General features: G+C 44.2%; 1 protein-coding gene across 4 annotated transcripts; it reads right to left on the bottom strand.

Annotated features, from left to right (window-relative positions):
* Positions 1 to 3,397: 3,397 nt before the first annotated feature.
* METTL6 (methyltransferase 6, tRNA N3-cytidine) lies at positions 3,398 to 21,959 on the bottom strand. Of its 4 annotated transcripts, none has more exons than XM_028749783.2 (6): positions 21,821 to 21,959; positions 17,525 to 17,901; positions 15,577 to 15,711; positions 13,556 to 13,726; positions 11,537 to 11,678; positions 3,398 to 4,736 (listed from the first exon to the last, which is right to left on the bottom strand). In XM_028749783.2, the coding sequence occupies exons 2-6, from the start codon at positions 17,819 to 17,821 to the stop codon at positions 4,684 to 4,686; spliced, it is 798 nt and encodes a 265-aa protein (XP_028605616.2). In that variant the 5' UTR covers positions 17,822 to 17,901; positions 21,821 to 21,959; the 3' UTR covers positions 3,398 to 4,683. The 4 variants fall into 4 exon arrangements, with proteins under 4 accessions (XP_028605616.2, XP_028605613.2, XP_077772491.1 ...); XM_028749780.2 differs by lacking the exon at positions 3,398 to 4,736 and adding an exon at positions 6,373 to 10,564; XM_077916365.1 differs by lacking the exon at positions 3,398 to 4,736 and adding an exon at positions 10,625 to 10,732.

Raw genomic sequence — 21,959 nt, 5'->3', positions numbered from 1 at the left:
GCTAGCACCTCTGTTTGCTATGCTGTCAAAAGGACAGCACTAAGGAACAAAAAATTTAGAGAAGTAAAAAGCTTTGGGGTGATATAAGGGGACAAGCTCCCCCCAAAACACAGCCTGATGAGGAATGAGCAGGCCTATTGAATGTTAAATAACCCTAGGGGAAAGGGAGAGGAATAGAAGGCAGCTTGTAAAAGGTTGTGGCTGGGAGCCCCAGGAATATGCCATACTGCAGCATTTTGTTGTAGGTTCCACTTATATTTTCTATGTCCTATACAGCTAGTTGCACTCAGACAAGGTCAGTGGTGCTTATTCTGAAGGAGTGTGTCTGGGGTTTTGGTTTAAGATGGTTCAATATCTTTGAATCAGATATCACTGGACCCTTTATGACATAGCAGGAGTTCCAGACAGTTGTTGTTGTTGTTGTTTAGTCGTTTAGTTGTGTCTGACTCTTCGTGGCCCCATGGACCAGAGCACGCCAGGCACTCCTGTCTTCCACTGCCTCCCGCAGTTTGGTCAAACTCATGCTGGTAGCTTCGAGAACAGTATCCAACCGTCTCGTCCTCTGTCGTCCCCTTCTCCTTGTGGCCTCCATCTTTCCCAACATCAGGGTCTTTTCCAGGGAGTCTTCTCTTCTCATGAGGTGGCCAAGGTATTGGAGCCTCAGCTTCACGATCTGTCCTTCCAGTGAGCACTCAGGGCTGATTTCCTTAAGAACGGAGAGGTTTGATCTTCTTGCAGTCCATGGGACTCTCAAGAGTCTCTTCCAGCACCATAATTCAAAGGCACCAATTCTTCGGTGATCAGCCTTCTTTATGGTCCAGCTCTCACTTCCATACATCACTACTGGGAAAACCATAGCTTTAACTATACGGACCTTTGTTGGCAAGGTGATGTCTCTGCTTTTTAACAGTTATATCCCCATAAAGCTATGCAGTCAGTTATATCCCCATAAAGCTAAGGGAAAGAGAGAGGTGGGAAGGATCAAATTCAATTATTTCACAAAACAGTCTGCCAATGCTATTTCAAGAGATCAACTATAGTTGTGCCACAATGGACATTTGACAAATGACGTTTAGGTTGCCGTGTGTTTAAATACATCTAAAATTAAACTTATGGACCAGTTAGTCAGAATATAAAATTGCTTTCTTTCCTGCATGCTCTCCTGCATTCCCCCTGCATGCTCCGGTAAGTATTTGAGCTTCCTCATCCAGTGGCAGTCAGGCTGGTGACTACAAGGGCTTTTTAGTGGCACCCATCTGTGGAATCCATTCCAGGTGAGATCCCTCAGACCCCCAACATTGTATTCATTAGAGCATTTGATTCAAACTTGGTTTTTAAAGATTCTGCTGAATCATTATTATTTTTGGGGAAGTGTTATAATGATATTCCCTACATCAAGGCACTCCAGATGTTGTCACACAACAGCTGGGGCTGATAGGAGTTGTTGGGCCAAAGGTTCCCTGTTGTTGTTGTTTAGTCATTTAGTTGTGTCCGACTCTTCGTGACCCCACGGACCAGAGCACGCCAGGCACTCCTGTCTTCCATTGCCTCCCGCAGTTTGGTCAAACTCATGCTGGTAGCTTCGAGAACACTATCCAACCATCTCGTCCTCTGTCATCCCCTTCTCCTTGTGCCCCTTGTGCTTGGGAAAAGGTCAACTCTGGGAAACAGGGGATGGGGCGCCGGAGGTTCTTTGCAGCACGGCGCCGGATATGCTTAAGACGGCCCTGATATGAACCATGTGTCTGAAATAGTGTGGGAGAGCAATCCTGAAGCCATTTTGGCTCTCCCAATGACCTCAAATATTCCTCTGCAGTAAGGGAGGCAAATGGAGAAAGCCTTCCCATTGTCTTTTTGCTTACAAATCCTGTCTTACGGGCATAATTGTGAGCCTGTGACCTAGATTCAGGAACCATCACAAAAGAATGGCCAGACTGCCCAGGTAATGCAATCAGTGACCATTATCAGGTATGCTAGCAAACAGGATTTCTGCTGTAGACCTCCTCCTTCTGTGATGTATGTATGATGATTTGGGGGGTGGTCTTGGGCTACAGGTTGGGCAATTTCAAAAGACTTTTGCATGGCTTGCGCACCATTGTTCAGGGTTCTCCTCCCTCCTGTGTGTGGTGAGTGGGGACCCTGTTGCAATAGTTCCTTGAATAAAGATCAGGCTTACTAGCCGCTTTGCTTCTCAATATACTCTGGCTGGCCTCTGTTATTTTCTCCTACCGATAGGGAACTCACTTGAGGACTCTACATGGGCTCTGGAATACCCCATAAGGGAAAGGGAGCAGTTTTTCTTATAATAACAGGGTCAGACAAATGAGGAGATAGAGCTAGAGAAGTTGGACAAGAGTTTGTGGAGGAGGTCTTTGTTCTCTGGCCTGCTCAGAGTAGGTCCCAGGGGGGCTCCCCATCTCTCTTCCTCCTCTTACCAACTTGCCAGATGCATCCTCATTGACTACCAACCTAGCCTTGATACTTGGGCAGCACCTGGTTCCAGTACACCCGCCAATTTGCATTACCTCTTTCTCTTCCCCACCACAAGCCCAGCTCTGCAAAAGCTTTATTTTCCATCTGCTGGCTCGGATCACCTGCATCATAACACCCCAACACTTTTACACCTCCCTATACTTCAGAAGTTGGCAAATCTCCCCCACCCCCATTATTTCTTTTTTATTACATTTTTTTTGACAAAGTAATAATCATAAATAAGAATAAAAATGTGCACCCCACCACTGAGACCATTCCATTGTAACTATCCAACCTCCCAAAATTTCAACACCTCTTGTGATGGTTTGACCCCTTTCCATTTTAACAGTACAAATTCTACAAACACCATATCTCCTTAAAATCATTCCTCCTGCATGTTCCCCATCTTACCTTAATGACACCCATTAATTTATCATTAATAGCTGTATCCCACACCTCTTTATACCATTCTTCCATTTTATATTCTGCTTGCCCCTTCTACTTCCTAGCTATCATAATTTGTGCAGCTCTCAATAAATTTGTGAGCAAGTCCTTCATAGCCTGTGAACCTTCCACCTCATCGTAAATTGATAATAATGCTACCTCTGAACATTCGGTCCGCTTTAACCCAGTGATTTGTTATCTCCTTAAAGCACCCTTTGGCAAAAAAATTGTACATATTTACACTTCCACCACATGTGAACATCATTCCCTGTTTCCCGGCATCCCCTCCAACATAACACTGAGAGTTGGCTAATCTTGATCACCCCAAGGGACACATTCTGGGGCAGGGACAGGGCAAATGAAAGGCAAAAGTGAGAAGGGAAACTAATGTAACTAATGTAATGTAATGCACGATTAGGAAATTTTTGCTTTAGCAACTTGATTAGGTCAACTGAAAATCAAGACAAGAAAAAAGAGGTGGTAATATGAATCAACTTTATTATGTTAATTTTAAATGTACAAAGTTTGGGATATGAGATTGTGAATCCGGAAACATAATAACTGAAAGATACAGTAAGTTAAGAAACAAGGTAACAAATTGCTGAAACTTTTATTGCAAAGAACGCAGGGTCTGGAGGATGTGGGGAAGTCCATTTGGAATATTGAAAAAACTATTGAAAGTTGGACAGAAATAACCTTTTTTTGTTTTCTATTACTTCTTTATGTATTTGTTTCTTGCATTTTTTTATTGTTATCTTGTGTTTATGAACCTAAGAAAAGAAACTCAATAAAAATATATATATATAAAAAGAAACTAATGTAACTTGCACCTTTGTTCAGTAGGCTAGCTCTACATGCAGTCACATGCCTAATAATACAGCTTCTGTAAATCCAGGGACTGTGCCTGGAAAATAGGGACACTTGGAGGTCTGCGTTTGAGGAAGAAACACACAAATGCTGCAGGGGAAACCCATATATAAAAAACCACAGCGTGCTTCCCCCAAGCGAGTGTTAACAGTCTCTCAGTTTCTGTCAATCTTTGGTTTCACTTCTACTGCCTTTAGAAACTTGGCTTTTAGCATTATTCTCCCTCCTTGCTGTGACCCACTTGATACTGAAACACCCCCACAATTCCTGCCTGTTTCTGAATTTGGCACGCAACTATCTATCTGGGGCATGTGACCAGCTTGGTAGCACCAGGGCTCATTTCCTCCACTGAGTCCCAAACCAAGAGACGTTTAACCAATAACATTGGCATGGTGTGGCAGGCAGGGGAGAACACTGGCCACTGGGTAGTGTAGAAATTGTTCTGCAAGCATTAGGAAAACCTGAGCAGGTTCTGCTAAAAGCAGGTTCTGCTAAACGCACAGTCAAATCAAATCAAATACCTTTACTGGCTTCCTGCAGCCAATCAAAAGCCACGCTTTGGTTTCTGAAAATTTTGGAAGTCGAACAGACTTCCGGAATGGATTCCATTAGTCTTCCAAGGTAAGAGTGTACTCCTAAACAGGTGTCTTTACCGAACAAATTCCTTATTTCTTTAGTTCTTTTGTCTTTATCCTAACAAGCCAATAACTTTTCATAACAGGCAGAGGCCTTCCGTTCCCCAATTGGTTTCTTTGTAAGGCTATAGTTGTGTGAAAGGCTTATATTTTAGATTCCGTTTTAATGGGTGATCTCACCTCCTTACTCATTTGCCATCCTTTTCTTTCCTGCTTTCACACTGACGACTCATGCTTAATTGGTACCCAGGTGTGCACAGCTAGTTCAGTTGTTCATCAAGCGCTGTGGACAGTTTTCTATCCTGGTGAGATTAGGTGCTGCCGAGTTCAGTGGGGGAGAATTAAAAAACCGTGACAATAAAAAAAATAATCCATTGCAACTTGATCGAGACACCTTCCCTAGAATGAAATCTAGGCTTATTTGTATATAATTTTTAAATTAAATTTTCTGAATTACATTTCAAAATATTCATTTAAGCAACCTTAAATCTATGCCTTCCCTTCTTCTCTTTCAGTGGTTCATTTTGCTTACCTGACATCCCTGCATATTTTACATAAACTAAACCATTCAGTAATCCATTGTTACATCCATCAAAACTTATTTACACTGTTGAATTTATATTAATGGTACCAGCGTTTTTAAATGAACAGCAATCTAGGTTTAAAGTGTGTCGCCTCGGTGCAATGTTTCCTAAACACAAGACAGATTGGGCTGCAACAACCTGCTGTTCCTATATGCCTATTTAGTGATATTTTATACCATTACAAGGGAATATGTGATTGCTGGCTTTGCCCAATATCTCACTAGCTGCCATACCAACTCAACCGCCAAGCAGAATGTTGTTTGTAGCTTTCTCACCACCTCAAGGGGGGAGATCCTGCCCGTGGGGTGGGGTCCTGGCCATCTGCTCCAAAGTCTGGCTGGGATGGCAGTGATGACGTCACAATACTCTTGTGATGTAGTTTACTCTGCAACCAAACAGGATGACAACAAATGCAAGGTTGCCGCTAGAAACAGGAGCCCAGTGCTTGTGTGTCTATCCCTCCCAATATCTAGGGAAATGCTTTGATCCAACTGCCGAGAATGGGAATGAACGGTGTCTTATACTGCTTTAGGAAGAGCACCATAAATGTGGTATTTTAAAGAAATGAACCAGCCTTGGTGACCTGAATACCTGCTGTAGTAGACTAATAACCTTAGAATTCTACATAATTCAGTTGTGATAATAATAATAATAATAATTAACAACAACACCTCCCCTTCAGAAGAGGCATGGAATGGACTGTGGATCAAAGCCCTGTATAAATTTTGGCAATGACAAGAGAAAGTGTCCTCAAAATCACACATGGTTGGTTTTTTACACATAGATGTCTAGCTTGTAGGGATGCGGGTGGCACTGTGGGTTAAGCCACAGAGCCTAGGACTTTCCGATCAGAAGGTCGGCGGTTTGAATCCCCGCAACGGGGTGAGCTCCTGTTGCTCGGTCTCTGCTCCTGCCAACCTAGCAGTTCGAAAGCACCTCAAAGTGCAAGTAGATAAATAGGTACCGCTCTGGCGGAAAGGTAAACGGCGTTTCCGTGCGTTGCTCTGGTTCGCCAGAAGCGGCTTAGTCATGCTGGCCACATGAACCGGAAGCTGTACGCCGGCTCCCTCGGCCAATAAAGCAAGATGAGTGCCCCAACCCCAGAGTCGGTCATGATTGGACCTAATGTTCAGGGGTCCCTTTACCTTTACCTGTCTATCTTGTATAAAACCCAATAGCTCTCCTATGTGTTGGAGAGGGTGTCCCACTTTTGGGACATAAAGCCATATGTGGTGGGAGTGTTCAAAAATAGAAAAATTCTGGGAAAATGTCTTTGCAGAGATATCTTTGATTCCAAGGCAGATAATTCCTATGTCCCTAGGACTGGCATTGCTTAATTTGTTCAGTCAGGACTCACCAAGAATTAGAAATAAAGATCTTGTAACCCATTTATTGACCACAACAAGAACAACCATAGCCAGAACATGGAAAACACTGCAACTGTTGAACATGGATAAGTAGTATGAAGCGGTCTGGCAGACAAAGCTTTGTTGGAAAAGCTAACATGGAAATTGCAGGTAGCAAGAGGCCAAAAGAAAAACAATAACTTCTATGCAGTATGGGGCAATTTTATTGAATACACAGGTAGTGAGGCACATGGGGGAGTAGTGTTTGGGGTGGGTAACATAGTTTGGAATACTTGAAATATACATTTTAACCTTTCAAATTGTTGCAGATATAATGTATTCCTTCCATTTAATGAGATTGGAGCAGATGATGTGTTATTTTCTGGTTTTTAAGATTACGAGAATGTTTGAAATATATGCTATGGCAAAGAAACGATTTTTAAATGGGGGGGGGGGGAGAAACTCACCTTCCCTTTAACACCAATGATCTGGTAGTCGTTTTCTGAACCCTGGGTGATTTTTTTTAATGAATAGGGTTAAAGAAAGACAGAAGTGGAGAACATAAAGGTGCTTCTGTTGAAGGCTCAATGGATACTTAATTGGCGGCTTTTCCAAATGATGAGGGACACAAAATAAGTCCTTTAACTTGGACTGAGGAGGATGCACAACAAAAAGGGAAGTTGGAGGAGAGGACTCCCTGCATGAAAGGCAGTATCTTCCAGGGTGAGAAACTGGGAGAAGTAGACTCCCAGGTGGGAGATGGGAAGATCTGTATGTGGATAAATATATGATAGAAATATGGTGAAGGGCCCTACATGTAGTAATAATAATAATTTATTTATACCTCACCCATCTGGCTGGGTTTCCCCAGCCACTCTCGGCGACTCCCAACAGAATATTAAAAACGATAAAACATCACACATTAAAACCTCCCTAAACAGGGCTGCCTTCAGATGTCTTCTAAAAGTCAGATAGTTGTTTATTTCCTTGACATCTGATGGGAGGGCGTTCCACAGGGCGGGCGCCACCACCGAGAAGGCTCTCTGGCTGGTTCCCTGTAATTTCACTTCTTGCAGTGAGGGAACCACCAGAAGGCCCTCAGAGCTGGACCTCAGTATCCAAGCTGAACGATGAGGGTGGAGACGTTCCTTCAGGTATACTGGGCCGAGGCCGTTTAGGGCTTTAAAGGTCAGCACCGATACTTTGAATTGTGCTTGTTAACGTACTGGGAGCCAATGTAGGTCTTTCAGGACCAGTGTTATATGGTCTCTCTCTCTTTAGGTTTTTTTTTTAAAATTATTCTCATTCCGTAGTCTAGTTTGATTCTTACTGTATTTTATCTCAAAAACTGTCAGTAAAAAATATTTTAAAACGAAAAATAATGGACACCTTCATTCACCAAAGCTCCAACCTCCCCAGTCTGCCTTTCCACTTTGGCACCCAAGATTAAAACTGGTCAAATTGCACCCCTCACATAAAATTCTGCAGTAACTAACTCTTTGCTTCCCTTTAGTGATGCTCTGGTTGTAACACTGTATGAGACTGCCCCACTTGGCCTAATGATAAGGCCAGTCATGTATCCAGTCTTTGCCCAAGTGCCAGAATTTAACAGGTCCTTACTTGGAGTAAGTGCTTACCCCGTTATGTACTTCTCACCTCACCTTTCGCCTGACCTACACTCCAACCAGATATAGCACAAAATTATGCTTCACACTCACACACTGAATCTGGAAGCGGTCTTTTTCTGGCTTTAAAGTAACACCAACGTTATTGGAGGTGGAGAAGCATTCTCAAGCACAGCACTCAAATATGAATTGCAAATGATTTAATTTACCCCAGTTGCAGACTTTGGGATCTGTTGAGGACAGAACTGCAGACCTTTCTCCATCCCATTAAAGGCCAAACAAATATAAGTCTCATCATAGAATTACTGAAGAAGGAGCTGTGCTTGCCTCTCTTTTTGCCCATAGACTTTCTGCGAAGCATATTCCATGCTGTTATTATTTTTAAAAGGTTTAATGTGTTTATAAAAGTCTTTGCCCAGAATCAGTGCAATTTGATCTTTCTGGTTTGGGCTTTAATAGTCTGCTGGCACTATTAAAAACAAACAGAACCCTTAAAGGTCGCAAGAAGGGCAGAATTACAGGAAACGGCAGTAGTTTGTCATTTGTACGCTGGTCCATGCGTAAGGCTAGCTGGGTTTCTCATAGCCCTTCATGCCAGCATCTCCTAGGGCCTAGGCCCTGCGTCATCCTAGCCTGCATGTAAAAGACAAGATGTGATGGCCTGGGATTCGGACTCGGATGCTGAACCTGAGGAATCCCAGCCTGCACAGGATTCCCCGCCTCCAGAACCAGCTGAGCCGGGGCTGGGGCATGAGCCTGAAGGGTCCTCACCTATGCTGGATCCTCAGGTGCAGGCATCAGCTGAGTCTGCTTTGGCTCCTGAGGGGATGGAGGACCCATTGCCTGCAGGTGCTCCACTCTCAGCCCCATCAGGGGAAGCTGAGGTTGCCTTTGGGTCCGGTAACCCTCCAGCCTCTCCTGAGCTGCAGAGGCTCAGGGCAGAGAGGCGGAGGGAACTAAGTTCCCGCAGGAGGAGTGCTCGCCTCCAGGCCAGGAGAGGCGAGTCACCTGTGGACCGGGGCCACCCTATGCCTCGGGGCAGATAAAAGCCAGCCATCCCCAGTCCCAAGTTGCAGGAGCAACATTGTTGGTTGCCAGTTCCTGCCTGGACCCTGTCCTGCTTTCCTGCCAGAGCTCCTGACCTCACCTAACTCCCTGCCCTGCTCTCAGCTTTGACGGACTACCTCCATCCTGCACCTTCGACCTCGGACTGGACTCAGACCTCGCCTTATGGTTAACCCACGGGACCAGCACACAAGAGCACTTTGTATCATGTGCTAGTGCTGTTGTTACAGAGAACTAGAAAGTGCTGCCAGCCTACCTGGCAAACTACCTGTTGCTCTGGGCCCATATTTGCAAGATTTAAATAGATAATGGAAATCAGCACATCTGTCCTGAGTTTTAATAGTTTTTACCATGAAGTACACACAGCCAAGGATGTTTCCAAAGTGCTTTTCTGTGGTCCCATTTCAGTGCTGCGGCACACAACTGGGAACAAGAGATATGTTCCTTTTCTGAAAAGGCAGGAATCCTTTCCTCTGGGACCTTCTTGTGTTGAAAGTAAACAAGCTGTATAGGCTTTATTCAGGGCAGAACCTCAATTGGCCCCAAAGGTCGAGTGAGTACATGGGGGCACCAGCCTGTCTAATCTGTCAAATAAGAACTGACCTATAGCTCCCCTGAAACCACAGTTCTGACGCAGTTCTTCTGGGACAGCACCACTTTGGTGGAAGCACAATTTGATGCTTCCCGTTACCTGTTACATAGCTAGTACATCAGAGAGAGGCTAGACTTCTCGTGTGCATGCTCCCTGTCCATTCAATCACGCTGCTTGTGTCACTTTACACAAACTCTATGGTATTGATTTCCCATAAGCTAACATTACAAAATGAAACGTCGGATTTCCCATCTGAAAACAGGACTTCCTCACTAAACTGCTTCAGGACGTTGTAAGCTGGAAGCAACAGACACATTTAAACAGCCTAAGCAAGTGAACAATCACAAGCAGAGACACAATTCAGGGGAGTTTTGACTTGCTCTCCTGTAGGTTGTGCTCAGAAACGTTACCCTTTCCTCTCCACCTCTTATTTCTTATTCATTTAAGTGGCACAATTTACAGGGGGAAAGGCAAGTCTAATTGTTCAAGAGGATGCATGGACAGATGATACAGAAAGTTGGTGTACGGCGCCATCTAATGCCAAGATTTAAAAAATAAATTTATTTGCTTTACGACAGGGATGGGGAACCTGAGTCACGGCAAGACGTAGTGGCTGCTCACATCGGTTCCTTTATTCCGCAGGCCATTCGCCTGCAGCGAAGAAAACAGGACAGCAGCTTTGGCAAGCACAGGGTCAGTCACCCTGGTATAACACCAAAGGAAGGCCACTTCTGTGAAACATCTAAATGCCAACTTAAAACAGTCCATGTGCCCAGGAGCAAAAATCACGTCTCCCTTTGAGGCTTCCGAAATTTGCTTTGGAGAAAAACCCTCGGCACGGACAGGCCTTCCTTCTTGTTGACCGTCTCTCGCAGCACGTATTCATTGACCACCTGCTCAAACCCCATGGATAGGAAAAGTTCAGCCAAGAAATCTGAAGAGAAGAAAGATAAAGCAGTCAGCCAGCGTAGATGGAAGCGTGAACGTGAGATGGCAGTGTGTAACTACGCAGGCTCCTCTTCTCAACCCAGCCCTGCCCAGAGCCTTTGCATTTTAATAGAATTAGAAGCCCCAGGTAACGAGAAGGTTTTGCAGCAGGCAACTAAGACTTCAAAAGTCACAAGAAAGAGCGTTGGGGCAGTTCTCAAGCATCAGCCCCTAGACTTCATTTGCTGAAGAAATCACAATTGTCGTGATTAAGTTTGTTGTTCTTTCCTACTTGACTGGCTGAACTTTTAAGCGGACAAAATTGTAATCCATATTTGGTAAGTGGCCTCCCCAAAATTGTAACATCAATCAGACCTTGATTTAAGGCCTTTTATGCATAAGCAGCAGTTCTACAATATTTATTTGGTTGTGTACCTCATTATATCTGCTTTAAAAACCTCAAAAAAGGCTACCACACCGCGTTCTATGAGTTGCTCCTCAAAGTCAAGTTGCAACTGTATTAACGGTGTTAAGAAAAAGGAAACAAACTTGCAAGACGTTTCCGTCTTGCGAAGCAAGCCCATAGGGAAAATTGTCTTGCGAAGCAGCTCAAAAAACAAAAAACCCTTTCGTCTAGCGAGTTTTTTGTCTTGCGAGGCATTCGTCTTGCGAGGTACCACTGTAGTGAAAAGTAATTAGAGAAGCACAAAAAAGCCCCATGCACAGTACCAATATGAAATGACTACTGAATCCCATGACTTATACTTATTGGAATGCCACAAGACCATACAAGTGGAGATTTTAAACCCAGCTTGTATTCGGTTTTTAAATGGTTTTTGTATTTGTTTTGATTACAGTTTTATTGTTAATCGCTTTGAGATGTTTCACCGGAAGCGATTCATAAAGTAACTGGGAGGAAAATGAAATAAAAATGCAATAGTTCTGGGAAGCAAAGTGTAAACAAAGGCGAAGGACTCACCATCTGTGAAAAAGTATGACCTGGTTCCATCCTGTCTGACGTAGAAGTTTTCTCCAAGCTTGTTAGCAGACTTAAACCGCAGCATAGCATGATCATAGAGGCCATAATCTCTGAACAGCACACATTTGCCTGGTTTTAACACCTGACAAATAAGTAACACAAAAATGAAATGGACATTATAAAACAGAAACATGGCGCTACATCTAAAAATGGAATATTGTGTGTCATGAGGCTCAGCTGTTTCAGATATATTTTTACAGCACATCAAACGCACTGGTCATTTTACTCCTACCATTACAAGGTACTTGGAAAAAACTTTTCTCTGAATGCTCCAATCATAGTTTTTTCCAGTGCTATTTATAGCATCTAGATCAAGGGAAGTAATAGTGCACCTGTATTCTGCTCTGGTCAGACCTCACCTGGAGTACTGTGTCCAGTTCTGGGCACCACAGTTCCAGAAGGACACTGACAAACTGGAACGCAACCAAAAATGGAGGGCAACCAAAATGGTCAAAGGCCTGGAAACGATGCCTTATGAGGAACAGCTAAGGGAGCTGGGCATGTTTAGCCTGGAGAAGAGGAGGTTAAGGGGTGATATGATAGCCATGTTCAAATATATAAAAGGATGTCATATAGAGGAGGGAGAAAGGTTGTTTTCTGATGCTCCAGAGAAGCGGACACGGAGCAATGGATCCAAACTACAAGAAAGAAGATTCCACCTAAACATTAGGAAGAACTTCCTGACAGTAAGAGCTGTTCGACAGTGGAATTTGCTGCCAAGGAGTGTGGTGGAGTCTCCTTCTTTGGAGGTCTTTAAGCAGAGGCTTGACAACCATATGTCAGGAGTGCTCTGATGGTGTTTCCTGCTTGGCAGGGGGTTGGACTCGATGGCCCTTGTGGTCTCTTCCAACTCTATGATTCTATTTTTCTGGGGGGACACAGGGGTATGCATACCCCTAAACATTTTGTGAGTCTTTGTACTTTTGTCCATTTACTGTATTTATTTCCCCCGGATTTGAACTATAAAATGGTGATTTTCTTGAGTCAAAATGAGAGTACCCCTAAACTTTTTTTAAAAAAAGAAAAAAAGCACTGATTTTATCCAAGTACAGTGGTACTTTGGTTCTCAAACTTAATCCATTCCAGGAGTCTCTTCGACTCCCAAAACCATCCAAAAACGAAGGCACGGCTTCCGATTGGCTGCAGGACCTTCCAAAGGTAAAGGTAAAGGGACCCCTGACCATTAGGTCCAGTCATGACCGACTCTGGGGTTGCGGCGCTCATCTCGCTTTATTGGCCGAGGGAGCCGGCGTACAGCTTCCAGGTCATGTGGCCACCATGACTAAGCTGCTTCTGGCGAACCAGAGCAGTGCACAGAAATGCCGTTTACCTTCCCGCCGGAGCGGTACCTATTTATCTACTTGCACTTTGACGTGCTTTCGAACTGCTAGGTTGGCAGGAGGAGGGACCGATCAACAGGAGCTCACCCCGTCGCGGGGATTCGAACTGCCGACCTTCTGATCAGCAAGTCCTAGGCTCTGTGGTTTAACCCACAGGGCACTCAAGCAAAAACCATGTCGGATGTTCGGCTTCTGAAAAACGTTCACAAGCAGGAACAATTACATCCAGGTTTGCGGCATTTGGGAGCCAAGCCATTTGAGTACCAAGGTACCACTGTAAAGGTTTATAGGAGTGGGTTTGGACCCCAGTGATACACAAGACATTTGGTGCCCGGCATATCTTGTTGCCTTTGCTCAGTGACTAGCATAGCTGAAATTAAACAAAAGAGGGCTTTTGAACTGCCCAGATTTCCAATTTTTTTACTTTTTAGTGAAGGTATACATAGCCCTGACAAAGCTACCCCATGCCCTTATTTCTCATTACGCATTTCAGTAGCTCACCTGGGCACCAATGTATTTTGGAGGAAGGGGGCCACAGCGTACAAACATGTGGCAACTTTTCGGAGCAGACACGTTTGATGATTTTATGGTAGATTGATTAAAATGCAATCTTACTTACTTTATAAAGATTGTGCAAAACCAGATGCATCTTCTCAGGATGAACAGCAGACAGCACAAATATTAAGGTCACAACATCCACGGAATCTGACGGCACATTTTCCAAAATGTTGTCTTTGGTAAGGTCACACTGGAATGCTTTGCATCTCTGGGCATCATACAAAGGGTTTTGCTATGAAGTGAAAAGGTTTTCTTCTGAGAAACATTTGCAATCAAATGCTCCGATTTCACTTGCTGAAATGAAGACTTTTTTAAAAGGGCCCCAGGAAAGCATGAAACAGCAAGAGAACAATCATTTCTATCCCTTTGTGGCACAAACATGTCACTAAATCATGATTTTAGCTAGTATATTATAGTATAGTACAGTCGTACCTTGGAAGTCAAACGGAATCCGTTCCGGAAGTCCATTTGACTTCCAAAACGTTCAGAAACCAAAGCGCGGCTTCTGATTGGCGGCAGGAAGCTCCTGTCACCAATCAGAAGCCATGGAAGGTCCGTCAGACGTTCGGCTTCCAAAAATAGTTTGCAAACAGGAACAGTCACTTCCGGGTTTGCGGCATTCGGGAGGCAAAACGTTTGAGAACTAACTGCTTTTGAACTAATTAACAATTAGCCTTACCAGCGGTCAGAATCACTGTGACAAGAATAATCAAGGAAGTCCCGTACTGTTCATGGAGTTATCATACCATCAGCCTTTTGGGGTCATGGTCAATATCTTGAACAAGTCACTTTTAATAAGTTGATCATTTGAAAACCTTTCTTCAAATATGCTAGACTGACTTGTTATAAATCTTCAAAATTCAAAAATACTTTTTCTTTAAAAACCACAATAAAAAAAGGATAGATAGAATCTTTGCCCCCGGTTTTTGAAATTATTGGAAGATATGTCTGCACCCCAAAACCTTGCAACAATCTCTTCCCTGACATTTTCATATTAGAAAGGAATTTATGTAATCCTTATAATGTCACAGATATACATGAGTTAAGGTTAGTCAACATATGCAGTACGATAAAAGAGCATAGGAATACAGTGGTACCTCAGGTTACATATGCTTCAGGTTACATACACTTCAGGTTACAGACTCCGCTAACCCAGAAATAGTGCTTCAGGTTAAGAACTTTGCTTCAGGATGAGAACAGAAATCGTGCTCCGGAGGCGCGGCAGCAGCAGGAGGCCCCATTAGCTAAAGTGGTGCTTCAGGTTAAGAACAGTTTCAGGTTAAGAACGGACCTCTGGAACGAATTAAGTACTTAACTTGAGGTACCACTGTATATATTTTTCTTCTGTTTATCTGAGCACATTCTGCTATTCACTGATTATGGTTGCAGAAACTTATGTGGCTAAAACAAGGGAGACTATTGCCACCCCAGCCTTAACCAAAGTTGACCATGGAAAACTTGATGTTGTAGTTGTGAAGATTTTCAGACTTCCATTTTTGCTGAAATTTCTCTCTTGCACAGCTACTAAAGGTTCAGGAGCCCTGTCCTCTTGTGCTACCCAGGCTACCCTGTCTCTCAGCACAGAAGGTGACTGATTTCTTTTCAAGCCTCCGATGCAATATTTTCAGTCATATGATGCCTACTTTTTTACAACAATTCAGTGTTTATGCCTGCTGATCTCAACGTGAAATAGGGAAGAAAGGAAACCATGACTGGGACTCAGTGCCATACATTGTGGAATTCAAGAGTAAGTATTCATCACTGATCATGTAATCAAATACAAGGGTAGGAAGAATTAAAAACTTTATTCGGTTAGCCTGATGTAGCAATCACTCTCCAGAAATTGTTATGTCGGGCTAACCAAATGTGTAAATGAATAATAACTGGGAACAGCCGTGTAGTAAACCCTACACAACATATGTAGGAACCCCTAATTGGCACAATCTGTCCTCCTCCTCTTTTTCCTCATTTCTTTTATCATTCACTTTTTAAAAATAGGGATATACTATTTTCCCTTTTCAAAGAACATTTAGGCAACGGCCTCTTGCGCAATGCAGAGAGTAAGACAAACATCTCACCAACCTTTACATATTCCACAGCTCGGGGAGAGAAATCACAGGCATAAGCAAAGATATTCAAATCCTCTTCTAAAAGTGGAAACAAACAATTCCCGACACCACAGCCTGCTTCAAGGATGGTGAGTTTCTGATCCTCAAACTGTTTGGGAGAGAAGCAATCGCATTTGATATATCTTTCCAGAGCAAAATGCATCATTAAAAAGCTGCAATGTTTTCAGAAACTAGGTCCACACATATTATTCACATTGCAGTGCTAAGTTTTATCACCCTGGAAATCATTTGTTTACAATAAAGACAGAGCCAAGAAAGGGATGCACCTCTTCATTGTAGTCATCACTTTCGGGTCTCCATGAGGGCACAATCCTCTTTTGTGTGCTTCATTTTTGTGTGTGTGTTTTTGCTGTGTTGCTACTGCGGAAAAACAGGGTACAAGGTTGTTGTTGCAGATGCTTAAAGGGACCCCTGACCATTAGGTCCAGTTGTGGCCGACTCTGGGGTTGCGGCGCTCATCTTGCTTTATTGGCCGAGGGAGCCGGTGTACAGCTTCCAGGTCATGTGGCCAGAATGACTAAGCCGCTTCTGGCGAACCAGAGCAGCGCACGGAAGTGCCGTTTACCTTCCCGCTGGAGTGGTACCTATTTATCTACTTGCACTTTGACATGCTTTCAAACTGTCCAATTAAGAGCAGGTTATAAATACTACTAATCACAACAAGAACATCATCTCTTACTATGATTTAAGCTGTATGATGCACTGTGATTTCACAATGAAAACATATGTATAAACAGACTGGCTTATCCACACCTCCCCTTGTTCTGCTGCTACCGTCACCCTCCTGGGGGAAAAACTGTTCTTTAGTGCTCAATCAGATCTAATAGGAATCTGGGTTTCCCCCAGATTGCCATTTGTTGTGATGCATTACATATTTTATCTGCTGTAAGCAACCCAGCGTGGCTGGGGAAACCCAGCCAGATGGGCAGGGTATAAAATCATCATCATCATCATCATTGCCCAACAGATACAATCTTCCAAGCAAATTAGGTTCCAAACCACCTCTGTGGGGGTAAAATGGGCAGCTATGTCTCCTACAGTAATACTGTGATTCCCAGCAGTCCCCCATCAAAACACTAACCAGATTTATCCCTACTTAGTGTCAACATCAGATCCTCCCAGGTCATTCACTAATCTATACTGGAGGCATCTGGAATACTATTGTCCGGATTTCTTTTTTTTTTGGGGGGGGGGGGGGAGTAATTCTAATACTGACTTATCCTGCAATCATTGCAGGGATTCCAGTGTACAATGTCTAGGATTTGTTAGATGACATATTATGTAATTCTGATTAAATAAAATACACCATAACCATCTAGAGCAAGGAGGTCATTGGAGCTGAATGAAGCATTTGTGCAAAGGATTGCAATGTACAATTTCCGCAGAAATGGGAAGTTCTGTTTATGTGAGCAGGACCTTTGCATGCTAAGTAACCGACTGGCATCAGCAAAAATATCTGAGGAGTTGCCAAATCAAGTTTTACCATAGTAACTGCCTGGGCAGCATCATGGACACAGCAAGGTGCATCTACGTACCTATTGCATTCGTGCAAAATTTTACATATATTAAGTTACAGATAGGTAGCCGTGTTGGTCTGCCATAGTCAAAACAAAAAAAATTCCTTCCAGTAGCACCTTAAAGACCAACTAAGTTAGTTCTTGGTATGAGCTTTCGTGTGCATGCACACTTCTTCAGATACAGAAGTGTGCATGCACACGAAAGCTCATACCAAGAACTAACTTAGTTGGTCTTTAAGGTGCTACTGGAAGGAATTTTTTTTTGTACATAAATTAAGGTGGAACAAAGATTGGCTAGGGCTTTCCAGCTCACAAAAAAACCCCACATTTCTACCGTAGCTCTTGCTTTCCCTCTGATGCTCTAGCATGCATAATGACACTCACTTCACGGCATGCTTTTAATTCTTCAAACTCTCTTGTTGTCCAGTGCCTGTCCTTGAAAAAGTTGGTGCTGTTCCTTTTGTAAAACAGATCCCAGTTCTTCTGTGCTTCCTTCTCTAGTTTCTGTTGTTTGAAGTCAGAGACTAAGACCTGTTCTTTGGCCAGTTTTTCGGCTTCTTCGGGGCTAAGAATTCTTGTTTTGTGCCCTCTCTTTTGGAATGTCCCGTCTTCACAAGCTGAGATGGTCACATCAAGCTGAGCAACAGGCGATTCACCCTGCAGAGGCCTGGAGTCGGTCATCTTAATTAAGGAGGACCCTGGAGATTCAGAGTTGCTTTATTCTTCAACTACCACAATTATCCGTTCAGAAAAGAACTAGACTGAGAAGGACAATAAGGACAAAGTTAGCATTTTTCATCTTTCGCTGGACATGTTACAAAATGATAAAGGGGCCCTTGAAATGCGTCGTACCATCACCTTTGGAAAATGTAGTTGAATTTTTTTTTAAACAGAATGAACAAGCTCCGAGAACCTTACCCAAGGTACAAGAAGAAATCTATCCCTACCAGGATAGATTGGTGTACAACTTTTAGAAGACATCTGAAGGCAGCCCTGTTTAGGGAAGTTTTTAATGTCTGACGTTTTATCATGTTTTTAATAGTCTGTTGGGAGCTGCCCACAGTGGCTGGGGAGACCAGGCCAGATTGGCAGGGTATAAGTAATAAAATTATTATTATTGTTGTTTGAAGGTTAATCCATGCCACAGACATATATATTGTAAGCATATGTCTGGATCTCACCACCAAACCTAATGCCAATTCTAAATGGGAAAGGACATCAAGGTCCCAGAATTCATTTCCCATATAATCTCACTGTTTTCCTATCATCTGAATGTAGTTTCCCAACTTTCATATGAAACTGAAGATCAAGGTGCTCGACACACCTGGAATATGCTCTCTCTCCTACTACTACTACACCTAGCAGGCCAGATGATAAAATATTTTTCCCCCTTGATCTAGGAATGTAAAGGAAGAGTACATGGAAGGAGTCCATCAGAGCCACAAAGCAGTTATGGCAGCAAATGAGATAACAAGTTTTTACGATTTGGTGGGTGGGCATGCGTATTTTACAGTAACACCAGAGGGAGCTGGCTAGCTGCAGTGTGTTTAAAGATTTCTTTCCTTCAAAGCATCTTTCCTTCAACGAGGGTCTTAGCAAACCACTTAATTTCTCCATCTGTTTGCTGCAGCAGCTGCACTGCACAGGGTGAGGTTTGTTTTTTATTGTATTTTGATTGCTACTTTTACTCCTTAGAGTTATCTTGCATTTTATAGCATTGCAATTTGCATTCCACAAACTGCAGCACAATAAAATGCAATGCAAAAAAACCAAAACAAAACGAGCAATAAAAATAAAACAATTAAAAACCAATATGTGTTTTTAATGCCATGGATGTGCTGTTGCCTGTCTTCAACTGCAAAGTCATGGACCACCTGAATGAAACAGACCATAGCTTGGGAACCCCTTATCTAGGATAGGGATCAGAAACCTGTGGCCCTCCAGATGTTGCCAGACTCCAACTCCCCACTGACAGGGATGCTGGGAGGGAGCCAGAGTCCAACAACATCTGGAGTCTTGCAGGTTCTCCATTCCCTTCGTTTCTCAAACTTGGCTCTCCAGCTGTTGTCGGACTACAACTCCCATCATCTCTGACCACTGGTCTTGCTAGCAAGGGATGATGGGAGTTGTAGTCTGAAAAAAAAGCTGGAAACACAAAGCTAGGGGGATCCATGGTCCCAACTTGGCCCCGATCAACTGCCTACTGTTCCACTTCACAGGAAAACTCATCCCTGTTGGTGGTGGGCACATGAAGCTCACTTGCAGAGCCTTCCCCATTCCCCAATTACTTTTCTTTTTTTAATAATAATAATATTTTTTATTTATACCCCGCCCTCCCCAGCCAAGGCCGGGCTCTGGGTGGCTAACAAGCAATAATAAAAATAAGTTGAATGAATACAACTTAAAAACAAGATTAAAATACAACATTAAAATATACAGTAATTTTTATTTCATTTTACAAGTATTAAGTTTACAACAATCCAAATTACATCCGTATTTCGAGATTCCACCAAATCTCTTGACTTCCCACCTCCCGCTCCATGGGTCCTATTGTACACCCTCTCAACTGCATATTGTTTCATAACGCCTATTTTGTATCTTTCCAAATTGTCCATGATATTCGCTATGTTACAAGTGTTGTTAAAATCCTGCTAATGTTTTCATCTGCTTACAGTGGTCTCCTAGACTCGTTCCCCAATTGCAGCCCACTTCACAGGAGAACACATCCCTATTTCAATCCCAAGCTGCTACGCTCGGCGCGGCTATAGTCACCGAATCACAGAGTTGGAAGGGACCTGCAAGGATCATCTAGTCTGACCCGCAGCAAGGCAGGCATTTCAACTAAAGCATCCATGACAGGGGGCCCAAGTAGGCAGCTTCATTACAGTATTGCCTTTTTACCCCCCATCTCCTTGGGTCTTGAGTGCCACCCACCAACCTACCATCAGGGGTCCAAATAGCGCTGTGGGCGTCGTCGTCCCCAAAGGACGCAGAGCTGTAAGGGCGCAATATAAGAATAATTTCTGAAACCTGTGGCACTCTGGACATGCTCAGAGGCCACATAATTCCCCGAGCCGTAAGGGCGCAAAATAATAAGAATAATTTCCTAAGCACTCTGGACATGCTCAGAGGCTGCGTTCCTCCCCGAGCTGTAAGGGCGCAAAATAAGAATAATTTCTGTAGCCCGTGATGCTCTGGACATGCTCAGAGGCCGCCTTACTCCCCGAGCTGTAAGGGCGCAAAATAATAAGAATAATTTCCTAAGTCTGTGGTGCTCTGCACGTGCTCAAGAGGCCGTGTTCCTCCCCAGGCCGTAAGGGCGTAAAATAAGAATAATTTCTGAAGCCCGTGGCGCTCTGGACATGCTCAGAGGCCGCGTTCCTCCCAAGCCGTAAGGGCGCAAAATAAGAATAATTTCCTAAGTTTGCTGTGCTCTGGACGTGCTCAGAGGCCGCGTTCCTCCCCGAGCTGTAAGGGTGCAAAATAAGGTTAATTTATGAATCCCGTGGCGCTCTGGACGTGCTCAGAGGCCACGTTCCTCCCACATCGTAAGGGCACAAAATAATAAGAATAATTTCCTAAGTCTGCGGTGCTCTGCACATGCTCAGAGGCCGCATCCCTCCCCAAGCCGTAATGGTACAAAATAATAAGATTAATTTCCTAAGTTTGCTGTGCTCTGGACGTGCTCAGAGGCCGCGTTCCTCCCCGAGCTGTAAGGGTGCAAAATAAGGTTAATTTATGAATCCCGTGGCGCTCTGGACGTGCTCAGAGGCCGCGTTCCTCCCAAGTCGTAAGGGCACAAAATAATAAGAATAATTTCCTAAGTCTGTGGTGCTCTGGACGTGCTCAGAGGCTGCGTTCCTCCCCGAGCTGTAAGGGTGCAAAATAAGGTTAATTTATGAATCCCGTGGCGCTCTGGACGTGCTCAGAGGCCGCGTCCCTCCCCAAGTCGTAAGGGCACAAAATAATAAGAATAATTTCCTAAGTCTGTGGTGCTCTGGACGTGCTCAGAGGCTGCGTTCCTCCCCGAGCTGTAAGGGTGCAAAATAAGGTTAATTTATGAATCCCGTGGCGCTCTGGACGTGCTCAGAGGCCGCGTCCCTCCCCAAGTCGTAAGGGCACAAAATAATAAGAATAATTTCCTAAGTCTGTGGTGCTCTGGACGTGCTCAGAGGCTGCGTTCCTCCCCGAGCTGTAAGGGTGCAAAATAAGGTTAATTTATGAATCCCGTGGCGCTCTGGATGTGCTCAGAGGCCGCGTCCCTCCCCAAGTTGTAAGGGCACAAAATAATAAGAATAATTTCCTAAGTCAGCGGTGCTCTGCACATGCTCAGAGGCCGCGTCCCTCCCCAAGCCGTAATGGTACAAAATAATAAGAATAATTTCCTAAGTTTGCTGTGCTCTGGACGTGCTCAGAGGCCGCGTTCCTCCCCGAGCTGTAAGGGTGCAAAATAAGGTTAATTTATGAATCCCGTGGCGCTCTGGACGTGCTCAGAGGCCGCGTTCCTCCCAAGTCGTAAGGGCACAAAATAATAAGAATAATTTCCTAAGTCTGCGGCGCTCTGGACATGCTCAGAGGCCGCGTCCCTCCCTTTCCCCTCCCTGCAAAGCGCCTCTCGGGGGCTTCGGCGGCCACGAGGGAGCGCGGCCTGTGCTGGGCCTAGCGGCGGCTGAGGCCTACCTTCTCTCTCCCCTCAGGCGCGGAGCGCTTTCCCGGTCACACGCCGCCGCCGCCGCCTCCTGGCAGCCCGGAAGAGGGAGAGCAGGAGGAGAAGCAGCGCAAGGGCCCGGGCGGGCCTGGTCGTCGTTGTTGCCGGCGA

The sequence above is a fragment of the Podarcis muralis genome, chromosome 12, assembly GCF_964188315.1.
Source record: "Podarcis muralis chromosome 12, rPodMur119.hap1.1, whole genome shotgun sequence".
NCBI lineage: Eukaryota > Metazoa > Chordata > Lepidosauria > Squamata > Lacertidae > Podarcis > Podarcis muralis.
The sequence above is the reverse complement of the archived record's forward strand: the minus strand, read 5'-3'. Positions and strand labels throughout refer to the sequence as shown.

Excerpts from the sequence above, each read along its gene's own strand:
- METTL6 (XM_028749780.2), bottom strand. The coding sequence starts at position 17,821 with ATGACCGACTCCAGGCCTCTGCAGGGTGAATCGCCTGTTGCTCAGCTT. Across the intron at positions 13,727-15,576 it reads GAGCTGTGGAATATGTAAAG|CAAAACCCTTTGTATGATGC; the intron begins GTTGGTGAGATG and ends TTCACTTCATAG. Across the intron at positions 11,679-13,555 it reads TTTTGCACAATCTTTATAAA|GTGTTAAAACCAGGCAAATG; the intron begins GTAAGTAAGATT and ends CTTATTTGTCAG.